The sequence below is a fragment of the Nylanderia fulva genome, unplaced genomic scaffold, assembly GCF_048542155.1.
Source record: "Nylanderia fulva isolate GAGA-0341 unplaced genomic scaffold, ASM4854215v1 Scaffold9, whole genome shotgun sequence".
NCBI lineage: Eukaryota > Metazoa > Arthropoda > Insecta > Hymenoptera > Formicidae > Nylanderia > Nylanderia fulva.
The window spans coordinates 53685-69845 of record NW_028191026.1 but is presented as its reverse complement, the minus strand read 5'-3'; the positions used below and the strand labels follow the sequence as shown (position 1 = coordinate 69845).

At 32.7% G+C, this 16161-nt stretch overlaps 1 protein-coding gene across 4 annotated transcripts in view; it reads left to right on the top strand.

Annotated features, from left to right (window-relative positions):
• Positions 1–16161, top strand: part of LOC114946452 (ADAM metallopeptidase with thrombospondin type 1 motif A) — a 40407-nt gene that overhangs the window by 16733 nt on the left and 7513 nt on the right. For 2 of the 4 annotated variants that reach the window (XM_029322943.2, XM_029322940.2), the window contains exons 7-26: positions 3285–3486; positions 4322–4523; positions 4835–5015; positions 6769–6983; positions 7325–7477; positions 7696–7878; positions 8374–8525; positions 8755–9094; positions 9301–9389; positions 9948–10295; positions 10860–11026; positions 11126–11376; positions 11619–12000; positions 12732–12893; positions 13011–13151; positions 13585–13716; positions 13876–14046; positions 14444–14659; positions 15141–15332; positions 15891–16079. In XM_029322943.2, the coding sequence (XP_029178776.2) occupies positions 3285–3486; positions 4322–4523; positions 4835–5015; positions 6769–6983; positions 7325–7477; positions 7696–7878; positions 8374–8525; positions 8755–9094; positions 9301–9389; positions 9948–10295; positions 10860–11026; positions 11126–11376; positions 11619–12000; positions 12732–12893; positions 13011–13151; positions 13585–13716; positions 13876–14046; positions 14444–14659; positions 15141–15332; positions 15891–16079 (4068 nt within the window). Of the gene's footprint in view, positions 1–3284; positions 3487–4321; positions 4524–4834; positions 5016–6768; positions 6984–7324; positions 7478–7695; positions 7879–8373; positions 8526–8750; positions 9095–9300; positions 9390–9947; positions 10296–10859; positions 11027–11125; positions 11377–11618; positions 12001–12731; positions 12894–13010; positions 13152–13584; positions 13717–13875; positions 14047–14443; positions 14660–15140; positions 15333–15890; positions 16080–16161 lie in introns of all 4 variants that reach the window. The other 2 variants (XM_029322941.2, XM_029322942.2) reach the window with 2 other exon arrangements.

Genomic DNA, 16161 nt, shown 5'->3' with positions numbered 1-16161 from the left:
TACAAACAAATTATTTTTTGCTTAAAACTAATTGAAAATTATATAAGTTTGTCATTTTTTTCTTATTTGAATGAGAAAAATTGCGATAATAAGTAAATAAATATATCGATCTGGTAATTTGCGCAAACTTTATATAAATATATACGTAATGTATATTAATTTAATATCTTTTGACATATGATTGTGTGCTAAGAATTAACACGCGGGCGCGTGACAAGAAATGCAAAATATTTATTTTTGCGTGATTCAGTAATCATCGTGTATCTTTTTATTTGTTTAAATTTCAGTCACGAAATATCACAATGATAGTAGATTATCGATTTGTAGATTATGTTGTTGGGACGACGATATTAATTAATATTTTCACATTTATCATGCATTTATAAATATGAGAATGTTTAATTTATAAACATAAAATGTATTTCATACAAATCTAAATATAAAAATTAATTTCTAGTTTTTTTTAAACTATATATATTCTTAAGAGGAACTCTTTAAAAATAAAATTCAGCATTTTTATACCATATTCTATTCAATACAATTATGTCTGTATATATATATATATATATATTTGTATAATCGAGTTAATTTTCTTACAATTAATTTTGATTAAAAAGTGTATTATTTATATTATATATAATACATCTCTTTACCATTTTGTTCGCGCACATAAATTTTGCAATCATATAGGAGAGAAAAGGAAGAGAAGAGGTTTATAATACATATAAATTAATTTTATGAACAAAATCTCTTTAATGTGCGCTTTTACATACTTTTTTAACGCAAATAAACGAAATTGTTGGGAATTTGCACTCAACCTCTACGTTCAACATAGTGTCAAACGCATAATAGACATATTTCGAATAATTCCACATCTAGCATAGTACAATATAAAAAAAACCTCACATTTCTTAATCTTTACATATTTGAAGAAAAAACGACACGCAAGATTACATGTTTTGAAAGCAATTTTGCTGGATTCTTTAAATATTTACGTCAATTATCCGATTAACCAAGGAATGAATTTTACATTATTTTTCGGGATGCGGCGCGATATTATAAAAATGCAAATCTGCGAGTTTGACTCGAGCCGGTATGACCAGTTTTGAATCGACCCGACGACCTTGACAGAAATGTGTGAAATATAATAGGTGGAATTAATTGGAGATATTTTATTAGCGATGACATCTCGCGTGGCGCAATTTATAAATATAATTTGTCTTTCCCTTGATCATTTTTTTGCACGATTAAAAGTAAATTATAAGAACTTTTTTTTATAAGATATAAAATCCACTAGCAATAAGATGAAACATTTTTTTAACGTCAAAAGTAAACGTAAAAGTGAACAGATAATTTTTTTTTTTAAATAAAGTGCTTTAAAATATGGTATTATTTCTTACGTTATGAAAGAAAGACATTTAAGAGTTTAAGGGAGAAAATAATCAACTACTCTCAAAAGATTATCATGTTTTATATTTTTGAAAAAAATACATATACACTCACGTGTGCGTTTTTGCAATTGATTTTGAAATTATTAATGTTTCTATTTTTACGAGATATTTAAAGCGGAAATCACTTTATTACGATATATTATTTTCTGCGCGTATTTAATGGAATCTAAATAAAGATAAGACTTTGGTCTGGCCCGGGAACCCAGCCATCTTTAATTTAACGGTCGGTTCTGTGTACGTGAAACATTATGCACGTGTACGATGTCTCGCATAATTTTTTCTTGCAAATTTAGTACCATTTGCACCGCAGTTTTCTCGGTATTTTATTATTGCTTGTTTAATATCGTTTATAACTTGACGAAATCCTGTCGTCGCAACGCAACGACTGCAATGGTATCTGACGTTTTAACATAAACACAGAATTTTCGTGAAAGCACACGTCAAAATAAGTCGAGACAAATTACGACATAAACAAAATGCAAATATTGGTTTTTAAAACAAGCGTGAAGCTATGGGCGCGAAGGATAGGATATGTGGTCAGCGTATTTATAGTCTGCCAAGCAGTTGCAACGGTTGCAACAGAGTAGTTGCTTACTCATGATCTGATTGCTTCTTCGTAACGTTTGAAGAAATATTTGCGAAAAAAAACGTTTGAAAGCTCCCAGCCTTAGAGCAAATTATTTAATCTATCAATTATTTCTCGTTCTAATATTTTCGCAAATAATAACGGAGGCATTTGTGACGATAACATAAACGATATATGTATAATCGGAAGATACTCATTAATTGTGTGTGCATTCTAGATAATTTTAAATTAATTTAAGTATTTTTTGGAATAGAAGATTTTGCAAAAAATTTCAAATTTAATAAGCGCAATTAATAAGACGCGAATGACGCGACGAATCAATTATTGTATCCATCTCGACGAAAGGTCGATGAATTCCTTGGAGCGAATAATAGCGAGGTCGTTACCAGCCAGGTTGTTCGAAAAGGCAAAAAGGGAGATGAGAAAGGGTCAGAGACGCGGACAGATGAGAAAAAAAAACGAAGAGACGTTCTTGCCAGGCAGTTCTCGGTAATACTCATAAGTGCGTCTTTGTGCCTCGCGCGGAATAGAGAAGGCGCACGCCTACAAAAATGCAAATTGCAAACACGAGTGAATCGAGCATATTGCTCGATGCCGGTACGCTACCTACTAGCCGGTGGTCAGCGTCGTGCAAACTTTCATTCACGCTATTTATTTAACTCTAATCTATTGTATTTAGCACCGAGAAACTAATGCACAATATCTCATTGATAAATGGCTGCCTGGCTGGTTCTCTCTCTTTCTCTCTCGCTTGTAATACTAGAGAACACATGTATCTGAATATTTTTTTTTACGTACTAGAAGCTACAAGTGTTTGAAATATAAATGAGCCCTGTGCCGTTACTTTCGCAAAGCACGTGCGCGAAAAAATAAATAAATGAAAGAGAAAAAAGAGAGAGAGAGAGAGAGAGAGAGAGAGAGAGAGAGAGAGAGAGAGAGAGAGTTCATCTCCGTTTGAATGTTTAATCTAAAAGTACGTATATCGGAGTTGCCGGATAGGATAACAACGAGTGGCGCTTCGTTTGTAAATAACACTCTTCTAATAGAATCTGTATAAGTCATCGCTACTTTAAATAAACGAAAACTAAATCCTGTCTTATATTTCACATAAACGTGTGCAATGTGCAATAATATTCCGTCCAATTATGTTTTACGTAATGCACACCGCACATTATTATAAATAATTTCAACCTATACTTGGATGTAAAATATTAGCGAATATGATACATATAATTGACAATTTCCAGACTGGTCACGTGAAAACGTCAATGGGAAGCTACTTTATTAAACCCACCGAACATTGGCGCGAGGATGACAAGGATTCTCTTGAGTCCTCGTTGCAGCACGCGATCTATCGCGTATCCGCGACAGCGACATCCAACTCGAACGATAATTCCAACTTTAATATGCCTGAAGATAAAGTTGAGAATCGCAACTGTGGAGTGATGGGTAAGTCGTATTTTATTTTACTACATCTGTATATATATATATATATATATATATATATATATATCGAAATCATTTTTTCTTTATCATTTTATCTAGCACGGTTTTATTATTCACCGCCAATACAATCGACCAAGGTATGACCAAGCTGCGCGTTCTAAACTAGCTATAAACTAAATGTTGATGATGTTGACAATATGAATTTATTTGACGTAATCGCACGATATGATATTTGGATATATTTTGAAACTCGAAGGAAAAGGCGTCGCGTCTTTTCATATACTCGCTATGTATACTCGGCACGACCGCGACCACCTGTATGAAAACAGGTTCAGGCACAAGTTTACGTCTTCCCTCAGGCAGATTCTGATGTTCCATCGAGACAGCTTGGCGACGTGCGTACTTTGCCCACAAAACCAAGTCGTCGATGCTACATCCGTGTCGAAATTTCTTCACCTCTTTTTATCCATCTACCGTTATTGCAATGTTATTTTCAATAACGCTCGTCTCTCTTTCAATTGGTCGCGCGATACAATTATTAACTGACATATTTTTCCTTTCAGAAAACAATTTCTTCTAAAGCGTTTCGAGTTTGTCCGAGCTTAAAAGTGTGTTTCGATCTTGTCGAGACCGTATCCAATCTATTGCAATTCAATGTCAAAGATGTGTGTGTTTTAAATGTAAGAAAAAAAATGATGTACACGATATACTCTCGGATGCACTCGCCGCTAAGGCATGAAGAATAACTTAAATGTAATTTTGTCGATGTTATTTAATTGAAAGAGCAATTTCGATTCCATCTATATTAATTTGTACATTATTTATATATTAATTACAGATTACGAGTCGGACGATAGACCCTCGTTAACGGACGATACTTTTGCTCATAAAGTTGATGTCGGAGCGCGTTCACGAGAACGTAGGTCGACGCGAAAAACCGCATCGTTGGAACGGAAGCAAGAAGAGCAGGAATACGAACGATTCACAGAACAGAGCCAGCACCGTCTGGATTTTTTTCACAAAGTGGATTACGATGACAGGTATAGATACGAATCAATTTCATATATATGCAACTTTGGAAAACGTACCCTCATATATTTACTTTCCAAATATATGTATATATATATATACATATATTATCCCGACTGTAATAATTAACCACGCAAAGCCTTTTGAATTTTTTGACAGTTCAGATATATTATTTTAATTCATTTATCTCTCTCTCTCTCTCTCTCTCTCTCTCTCTCTCTCTCTCTCTCTTTCTCTCCTTCTCTATGTGTCGTGCATGTAAACGCATTTATATCGTTCGTTACATCAATCTCAAGTTTTATAATGTGTAATATAAATGCAGCTATCAGAACGAGGAGTACACTCAGGACTCAAAAATGGACTCGGATTCTTTCGTAACGTGGAGACCACGGCGAGCTTTACCGCGTGAATATTTTATTGAGATTATGGTAGTGGCAGATGCAAAAATGGTGGAATATCATGGCAATGGTTTAGTCAATTACATTCTTGTTCTAATGAGCACGGTGGGTATATATATATATATATATATACATATATCATTCTTTCATATAATTTTTGATTTAATATCATGTACTCAATTTCAAACGTAAAATTTCTATGATAATATCTCGCAATTAAGTATATTTCTTTATTGATCTTTTCACGAAAGATTACATGATTGGTATCATTTCTTGTTCTTATGTTACATAGGATGGTCTCGCAATCTCAGCTCCCCCCTCCTCTTTCTCTTTTTAATAATAGTATTTATTAACAGTCTGGAATGGATTTTTTCAACAGCGAAAGTACTCAGCGAGTATTTCTATAATTAATGTTTGAAAGAGTTTCTATGGCAAAGATTTATAGAATATGAGTTTCGAGAAAAAAACAAATGAATAAAAATATAATTATATAGTTTTGATTTCAAGGGAGTGGACCTTTGCTTAAAGACATTAATTTAAAGTTTTATTGCACAGACATACCATGTTAAAAATTGAAAAGATGTGATAAATTTTTATTTTTTTTTATATCACAGTTAAAAGATAAATCTCTAAATTGTGGAGATGGCGAATTGCAATTTAAAAAAAACATGCAACAATAAATTGAGATAAACACTATTGTGACGGATGACAATTTTCAAATGCATCAATAAGGATCAAGGGCAATATAAAACAGCATTCTTTATCTTTTGTCAAAAGATGGAAAACGAAAAACGCATAAAATAAGCTTGTAATTGCGAAATAAATTTCTGATAAAACGTAATCGTAAAACACATACACACACACACACACACACATAAAGAAAGAAGAAAAGAAAGGAAATAGCAGATATCCGTTCGATGTAATTCGACAGTTAGTCTCGTCATAGCGGTCATTATCGAGTACACTACGCCACAGTTATGTATCCCACGCGAAGGCCACACCTTACCTTGCGAGGGCAACATCCTGCGAGGAGTTTGCTTTCACGAACCCACGCTCCTCATTCATTCAATATATGATTCAATCGTATTTCTCGATAACTATTAATTGTTGATTTTAAGATTCATGATTTCTTTATGAATGAAAAAATAGACAAGATTAAAATGAATGTCTCATTTTTATATGTATACGGTGTCAACCATCATAAGTTTGCACGTTTTTTAGTCATCTTATATTTTCCAATCTATTGTATTATGCATGTTTTTTTTTTATTTTTTTAAAGTGTGATTTGAGTGACTTTTGTAGGCATAATTTTTGACGTTTTCGTATTTTGTGTTAATCTTTATCGATTATTATTAAATTTTTTTTCTACATCAGCTATGCATTCATACAGTTGCAAAATGTATATTATTTGTTTCTTTTTTTTAACTGAAATTACGCTTATAATACATTTTTTTACAAGTGATTTCTCTTGTATTTTGCATATCTCGAGAGAATTTTAATTCGATATCATAAGATAAATACATTTTACATTTTACATTATGTTTGAATATATACAGTTAAGTTTGAATATCGGTATAATTACGATATATTGTTCTTTCTAATGAATTGGACTTGACTTTCGATTCACATAAAAAGATTAGATTTTTATTTAAGAAAAAAAGTGCAATCTGTAAGCACGTCGAAGAACCTACCAAAAATATCAAATTAGGAAAAGATGGAATCTAATTGAATTGTGTAAATTTTTGTTTTTATTTTTATTTTTTAATTTTTATATTATTTTTATACGCACATTGTCAGTATAATTTAACTGTGAATTATACAAGATTACATGTTGCTATTTACTCTTTTGGAAGGATAGGTTTCACGTATCTATAAGGACCAATCTATCGGCAATCCAGTGAGTATAGCTGTGATGAAGATTATCAAAACTGACGAGGTATTTGGTATCAAGCATAGTGGAAGTGACGGAATTGCGGCAGCCGAAATGTTGAAACAATTTTGCCAGTGGCAGAAACGTAACAATCCAGATGAACCCTCGCCCGAACATCACGATGCTGCGCTTCTTTTAACCAGGTTTGTATCAGAAATCTCTATATTATAGAAATATACATTCTTTTATGATAGGTATGATATAAAATTGTTTGAGATATTTTTATTATTCTCGTCTAAAACAAAGTCAATAAAATTCTTGGCTAATTATAATCATAAACGATTAAAATTTTAAATTTCTTATTTCTAATTATATAACAAGATTAATGTTAAAGTTATATAGATAATTGCAAATGATAAATTTTTTTAATGGATATAATTGTATATATTGTATATATTTTTATAGACAATAATTGTCAAGGTCCATAGTTTCAATAAATAAACGGGAAATCGAGGGTTTAAATAAAAAGGAAATTTTTTTTTAGAGAAAATTTATGCCACAATCCGGGTCAAAAACGTTGCGATACTTTGGGCTTGGCTGAATTGGGTAGAATGTGCTCGCCAGGTTCTTCGTGCGCCATCGTACAGGATAATGGATTAGCCGCGGCGTTTACTATCGCACATGAGATTGGTCATGTGTAAGTATTAGCTATAGGTCATATGTGCGATTTATTTGTTTCTTTGCAACTTGTACATTGTATATCATTTATATATACTGTACAAAGGATGTCTTGTTCCTATGCACTTTAGATGTGTTTTTATGGACATTTCATAAATTTTCACTCTTAAGAAATTCTTTTTGTTCCTTTTTTCCTTTTTTATATTTTGTGCATGACATGTGTTCTTGTTTCAACAGCCATTTGGAAGAAAAATTTGGAATGAATTACAGGCTCAACATGCCGCACGACGACGATGTCAAATGTGCGGGTTTCAGGAATCGTTCGGGTGTACATAACGTCATGTCTCGCATGCTGGACGATAATACTTTTCCCTGGGAATGGTCCAAGTGTTCCCGATACTATGTCACCGAATTTTTTGAGTGAGTCAGTCGCATTAATTGGCATACGACTCGGTTATAAATGACGTGTTGGTGGAACCTTCTGAAAAGAGAGATCGTTAGTAATTAACCTCTGTTTGATACAGCATGCAATGCCATATTAGGTTTTGTCGCTAGGTTGATTTCGTCATTTTTTCGTTTATATAGCGATGTAATTAAATCTTTAATTTATTAATGGTTATTGGCCGCGTTAGTCTATATTCTTTAAGCTGAAACTTTCTTCTGCGATTAAAATAACTTTCAATAATAAATAAAATTGTTTGATTATTATGAATACTTTATCAGTGTAAGTGATAAATTACTCTAATTGTAAGCCACATAGGCATTCTCTTATTATATTTATATGTTTTATGCAATGTCATGAAATGTGTATCACTCAAATAATATATACGTGAATCGTTCAAGAACTGTCCTTCGCAACAAACGCGCACAAAGTCTATAGGAAATGTTTTAATGAAGTAACAACTTTTATTTCAGAGCCGGATATGCCAATTGTTTGTTAGACGAACCAAGCAAAACGATGGAAAGACAGGATGGTCGGTTACCTGGCGAGGATTATTCGGAAAATAAACAGTGCGAACTTGTTTTTGGGCAAGGATCTAGAATCTGTCCTCACATGGTGAGTGATGGTAAGTGGCCGTTGTACAGTCAATAATAAAATAATAAGATCGAGAGAAAGAGAGAGAGAAAGAGGGGAGGGGAGTTGTACATCAGTAATGATCCTGCTTGAATATTCCGAATTTAAAACAATTCGATTTGTACGAGTTTTTATCACTTTATTAATGTTAAACTCAACGGCGCTTAATTCGCTCAAGAATCGAAGTAAATTGGAGGCTTGGTTGGTTACCGGCCAGGCAGTGTGTAGGAGACTGTGGTGTACCGCGCCACTGTGGGACCATCATCAGCAATGTCACACCCAGCATATGCCCTGGGCCGACGGTACATCCTGTGGTGTCGACAAGTGGTGTCATCGCGGCGAGTGTGTCTCGCGCAGGAATCTCGAACCGGTGGACGGTCAATGGGGCGAATGGGGAAGATACGGTGAATGCTCGCGGATTTGCGGCGGTGGTATCAAAAGAAAGTATCGCGAATGCGATAATCCAGCACCAAAAAACGGCGGCAATTACTGTATCGGCGAGCGCGTCAAATACCGCAGTTGTGGCACTAGAGAATGTCCGCCAGGCAGTTCCGATTTTAGGTAGGTACATATGTGCTAACACCATCAAATAGTATTGTGTATGTAATAAGGCGTCTTCTCATAAACAGTAAAAAGCATGTTAATCTCGAAAGCGAAAATTTATTACGATTTTAACTGACATTTTGAAAATAAAATTGTTAATGAGGTGACACGATGATATATAGTTAGTTAGAAGAGAAACACATTTTTTTTCTCTTCTTTTACAGAGAACAACAATGCTCGAAATTCGACAACAACAATTTCAACATTCAAAATCTTGCTAGAGATGTCAAGTGGCATGCAAAGTATACTAGAAGTAAGCGATTATTTATATTATATATTATCTTTATTTACGCATCTAACTTATATAAGACTTTGTCTAATCTTCCAATTTTTGGGAGAGAAAGATTTGACTTTTGCGTCGAACAAACAACGAAAAAGATCCGCATCTTGGAATATGTTGTTATATTCTTTTTATCGTATAAAATAATATAACTTTGTAATGAAAAAGAGATATTCTTTCTCGCCAACATTAGGGCATATTACATATAGCTTGAGTGATACTTGATAGTCACGCGTAAACAGCAGTTACTTTACGAATTACGACAACGTCGTAGATAATTTTGCATATATGCACAGCATTTTCTGTCATTTATATATACATATATATGTAAACATTTTGTCTCCATCATTATTAACAAGTATCTAATAAGGTAAGAATATAGATTTTTCCAATATTTGCGATTGTCAGTGCGATTTAAAAAAAGAACGTATCACTCGTGCTGTTTACAAAATAATTTTGGTTTATGGTAATAATTTGGATATATTATATTATAGCGACTCTCTATCTCTATATTTCTCTCTTTTTTTACAGTACTGCCGCAAGACCGTTGCAAACTATACTGCCAAGTGGAAAGCAATCAGTATTACATGTTACGTGATAAAGTAATCGACGGGACACCCTGTGGTCCTGATACTTTTCATATATGCGTCAACGGCCAATGCAAGCTGGCTGGATGCGATCACGTTTTGAATTCAACGGCCGAGCTCGATACTTGTGGGGTCTGTAGAGGTGATAATTCTACTTGTCAGAGAATTACAGGCTCCTACAACGCCAGTGTATACGGTTATACGAAAGTTGCAAAAATACCTGCCGGTAGCAGCTACATCGACATTAGACAATACGGATGGCTAGGCTCTCATAATGACAGTAACTATCTTGGTAAGATTATCAAAATATATGTATACATGTTTGCGCATTCCGCGCACAGATATTGTCTCCTTTAAAGTTTTTTTTTATTTAACGAACGCATCACATTTTATAAATGAGCTCGTTTTAATGTCATTCAAGAATTGGCAATATGTTTTTATTTATTATTCGGAAAAATTATTTACTATATACTTTGTATTTTATCTCTCTAAATGAAATCCAATTTAAATAAATAAATAAATAAATAAATATATATATATATATATATATATATATATATATATTGTATATATGTATATGTATGTATATAAAGATAATGTATTATGTAATTTTAAAAGAAAATTTATATATTGCTAAGGTGCATGATGTAATAGAGTAGAAAACAAACAATTCTTTATCGTATTTTGGTCATGTATTCATAGATATACATAAAATATAATAATGGCGGTATGAAATTGAATTTTGAAAAACAATTTTTGTATAACAAATTAGACGTCTTTTTAATTTTGATAAAAAAGTTATACCAATTTGATTATTGAAAACCAAACCGAACAAACAATATATTTTCATACGCAGCGTTACGAATCGGAGAAGACGGTGCATATATCCTAAACGGCAACTTTATGGTAATGCATCGTAAGGTGATTGTGCATCCAGGCATCACCATCGAATACAGTGGACCAGAATCGGTTGTAGAACGTTTAAATAGTTCCCGGCCTATTGTCATCGATTTAATTTTAGAGGCAGGTCTAAAATTTACATTTAAAATTACATCATTTAATCTAACATTCAGAACAATTTATTCAGAAATGTGACTCTCAAAGGAAAATATAATATTCCAGGTATTATCTGTAGGAAACGTGTATCCGCCGCAAATTACGTACGAGTACACTGTACCGAAAAAAATTCTAAACAGCTTTACGTGGTTGCTCAGCGATTGGTCAACTTGCAATCGAATGTGTCAGGGTATGAAATATCGTAAAAGTATATGTAGGAGCACCGAGCATAAGGATGAAGTACCCGATGATTATTGCAGAGGCGAGGAAAAGCCGCAAGAAGACAGTCAGATTTGTAACGCATATTGCATGCTGCAGTAAGTATATATATATATATTTATAATTTTGGAAAAGATTTTAATTGCGCTTATCTCGAGATAATCCAATTTAATCGATAATCGAGTATTCAATCGATAATCGATACCAATAATCGAGTATCTAATTTTAGCCGTATACAGTTAAATGTAGTCAATATTTTATAATTTGTTTTTCTCTTATTGATTTTATATACATACACATGTACATACCGCACTTAGTTTCAAAAATTATATTATTTTAGATGGCAAATAACTTCTGTATCCGAATGCTCGAATCATTGCGGTCCAGGCTTGCGAACCGTTACTTGGCGATGCGTTCAAATCTTGTTAGATTCGCCGTCCCATTCTCCGCGACCTGTACCGGCGCACGCCTGCTTACACATTGAAAAACCAAGCGAGCATCAGTCGTGCATAGGCCCGTGCGACGACGCTCATTGGAGTTACAGCGAGTGGAATACCTGTAGTACCTCGTGCGGTGGCGGTGTACAATCGAGAGGCGCGATATGCGTTGATTCGAATGAGAGGCAGGTACGAGACGAGAATTGCGCTAGGCAAGAAAAACATCTCAAGAGGATATGCGGCCAAGAGGCTTGTCCGAAATGGGATCTAGGAGAATGGAGTCCGGTAAGTACAGGAAAAAAACAAAAACGAATTATATGTATATATACACGTGCAAAGATGATATACTATATATATGGAGCATTTCATATCAAATCAACGAATTTTTTCTTCAACCATTTTTTTTTATTTTTTTTGTATCTATTGAAAGTAGCTTCCATCTATTTTTTAAAATTTTTATTTTTATTAATTTCTGAGTTAAATATTTTTAAGAACATTGATTTTTTTGTATTTAAAAAATTTCAAATATTTTTAACTTGAAAAAATAATAAACATATTAAATGTTTTTAAAAGTATTTAACTCGGAAATTAATAAAGATAAAAATCTAAAAAAATTCATGAAAGCTACTTTTAATAGATACAAAAAGATAAAAAAAAATAAAGCAAATAAAAAATGGTTGGGGGGAAAAGTTGTTGATTTGGTATGGAATGCCCCATATATATTGATATATAAATATATATATATATATATATATATATATATATATATATATATATATATATATATATATATATATATATATATATAGATTATATATCTATGTTTCTCTAGATGAAATGTTTCAATCTCATAATAGAATCATATATTTTATTAATATTAAAATTTTAGAGATCGAGGAAAATACAAATTTTAAAACAATTATTTTGTCTATGTCATATTATTGTCATTCGGTACTGTTTTTTGAATAATTTGAATTGATATAAAATAACACAGTACGATAAATATCGTTGTGCAGTGTTCCGTGACTTGTGGCGTGGGAAAACGGCATAGAGCCTCTTGGTGCCAAGTTGAGAATCGCGTAGTATCGCGTACCTTTTGTAGCGGTACACCAATCGTAACGACAGAAATCTGCGCTGCTGGTCCTTGTTATCAGTGGCATGCCGGCGACTGGAGTCCGGTATAGTATATATATTGGACAATTTTATCCTCATCCCCCCTTCCCCAAAAAAAGGCATTTATTAATTATCTTTATATTGAATTATTATTGAATTTAATCTTTTATTATTATGTTTAGTGTTCGGTGACGTGTGGCGAAGGAATATTACGCAGAAAAGTCATTTGCCAAAATGCCGATGGTATGATGAGCGACGCATGTCCCATATCCGAGAAACCGGAGACTTCGATCGCTTGCACGCTGAAACCATGTATCAGTGCTGTAAGTTTTGTCTATGTGCCTACATATATTGTGATTATTTACTTATTTCTTGACGACGCTATAATCCTTTGGCAATAACATAATTAGAATTATGAAAATATCGGACACAAGAATATATCGTAAATAATAATAACGCTATTGTAATATATAATGTATAATAGTAATGATTAGATAAACAAACAATATAATAAATCTTTACCAAATGCCTAGTAAAACTATTATCAGTGTAAAATTATTAGTAATTTATAATGTATAAGATGGAAACAAACTCGAAGAATGTAGATTTAGTTGGATAAAACGGCCGTGAAGGGAACAATCAATATTACACATCTGAAAAGAGAAATTATTATTACTTTGAAATTGAAAATTTGTTTTTTATAACTGTGACATAATGCTTGTAAACAAAAAAATATTTACGTTATCTCTTTTCTAGGTGAGTCCACCGCCCGTCGTTTATTCATCCAATCCTCCGCGCGAAGATCCCTCCCAACAAGACAATGAAATTGATAGCAATGGTATTACTTTCCATTCGGGTTACAAATGGCATGTAGGATCTTATGGAGAGGTGGGCTTATTTATATTTTATTCGTAAATTTGTTTCTTCAAATATATATTTGTTTATATATTGTATGTAGTTTATAACTATTTCAATAGATTTATTATTTATGATTTATTAAAAATATTTTGCATATTAATATATTTATTATCATTTTCTTTTATACAGTGTTCGCGAAAATGCAATGCTGGATACAAAAGTAGAATAGTAAAGTGTATCTCTTCAGAAACGGGAGTAGTTGCGCCCGATTATTATTGCGACTCTAATCAACAACCAATGACCAAAATTGCATGCAATCGTCATCCGTGCCCAATTTGGAATACCGGTGATTGGAGCGAGGTATGAAAGCTTAATTTCATGTACTTATTCTACATATTATAGTATATTTTTAATGTCTAGAATGTATGTGACGCATGCGGCATCTCAGATTTGATAGAAATAATTTTTGTTAGACATAAATATATAATATACATACATACATACACACACATATATATATATATATCTCTGTGTGTGTGTGTGTGTGTGTGTGTGTGTGTGTGTGTATTTACGGATATGCTTCTTGTGTGTTATATAAAAAATTAAAAATTAACTTATATATTTTATCTGCACGCGCGTGTATAATTATTTACACAGAATATCTCTTGAATGTACAATATAAATAAATATTTATACATATGTATAATGATATATATTCTCAATTGATAATTTTTTTTTACAATTTGAATGGGTTTAGTGCAACGTAGGATGTGGTAATGGATTTCAACATCGCCAAGTTCGCTGCCAAAATCATCGTGGCGAAACTTTGCCAGACAAGGAATGTACTGATGAACAACCGAAATATGTGCGGAGATGTCAGAAAGAATCTTGTAAAACTAATCCTAAAAACATTAGGGAGAATAATTTGGAATCTAACATCGTCCGTAGATGGAAAATGTCTAATTGGACTCCCGTGAGTAACGTTAATTAGGAGTGTCGTAGAAGAAACATAACATAATAAAAAGATATTTGTTTCTTCATTTATCTATTATTCAATATCTAGAAGTAAATCAGACGCGCGAATAATCAAAGCTACATGCTCTTTAAAATGATTAAGTGATTAAAATGTGATAAAATTCTTGATTCAGTCAAAAATTTGTCGCGTTAAATATATAATAAATTTTAAGGAATTAATGTCGAAAATATCAATGATCAGGATAGGTGTTTTAAAAAATGTTATGTTGACATACAAGGCATTTGTACTGAGAAAGTTATTTTCAAATACCCCCAAGTCAGTGAACAACAGACTGATACAAACAATAATAAGAAAAATGTTTGGCAGGATCCTACAGATATTTTCGACATCGTGATGTTATCGAAATTGTTGCAGTGCTAATTTTTGTCACCATGAGTGTATAGTTGATTAGTTTATATCAAATTGAAATATTTTATAGTGCTCGAAATCGTGCGGTACCGGGATTCAAACGCGAAGGGTGGAATGTACAATGAGAAGAGGCAGTCATGGACCGGAAATACCCGTTAAGGACGAACAATGCTCGAGATCGAAATTACGCAAGCCAAAATCGCAGAGATTGTGCCAACGCGTTGCTTGTGACTATATCTGGCAAGAAGAAATTTGGTCGGAGGTATCTTAAACTTGTCAGCGTTGCAATTACATTATTCGAATGTTGCTCATTAATTTCAATTTCGTATGTTTTAGTTATAATTTTGTAAATTAAAATTGAGCACGCGAGTTAAAACATAAAGTAAAATCGAGTTTTTTTCATGCACGAACATTTGTGTATGTACAATATATAGCAAGAGAAAATAATGATTACTTCATATTTGATCTTGATCGAAAGAAATATTAAGAATATATATTTAGGAAATGGAAATATGTAGAAAATTCCAATATAATCATAATGTATTATGCAAAGATACATATGATGGAAGGCCGTTTATTCGTGCGAGATGTGTTTGCAACTTAATTGTTTTTAAAGCTTTCTTTACGCATGTTGTTAATCACATATTTGTCGAGAAATTAAGAGTATTTTCCAGCAACTTTTGCACTCTTTAATCACTAATGTACTATATGCTGTAACTAATGGGAATATATATAATTTATATATAATCATTATAAATATACACTTTAATAATTGACAATGAAAACGAAATTAAATAAATGCATTTGTGTTTTTTCCAAGTGTTCCGTGGAATGTGGAGAAGGAATACAACATCGTGTAGTCACTTGCCATCGAGTAAATCGCTATGGATGGATCGATCCAACCCCTACAGAAGGTTGTGCAATGGATCAGAAACCGGCCGAGAAACAGATTTGTAAGCTACGAGAGTGTAGCGATAAATATTATTGGGTTGCTGGTACATGGAGAAAAGTGAGCAGATACTGTTTTCATTAAAACGGACATTACTATATCGCGTACATTTATTAGCAATTATAGTAGAAAAAGATAGTTT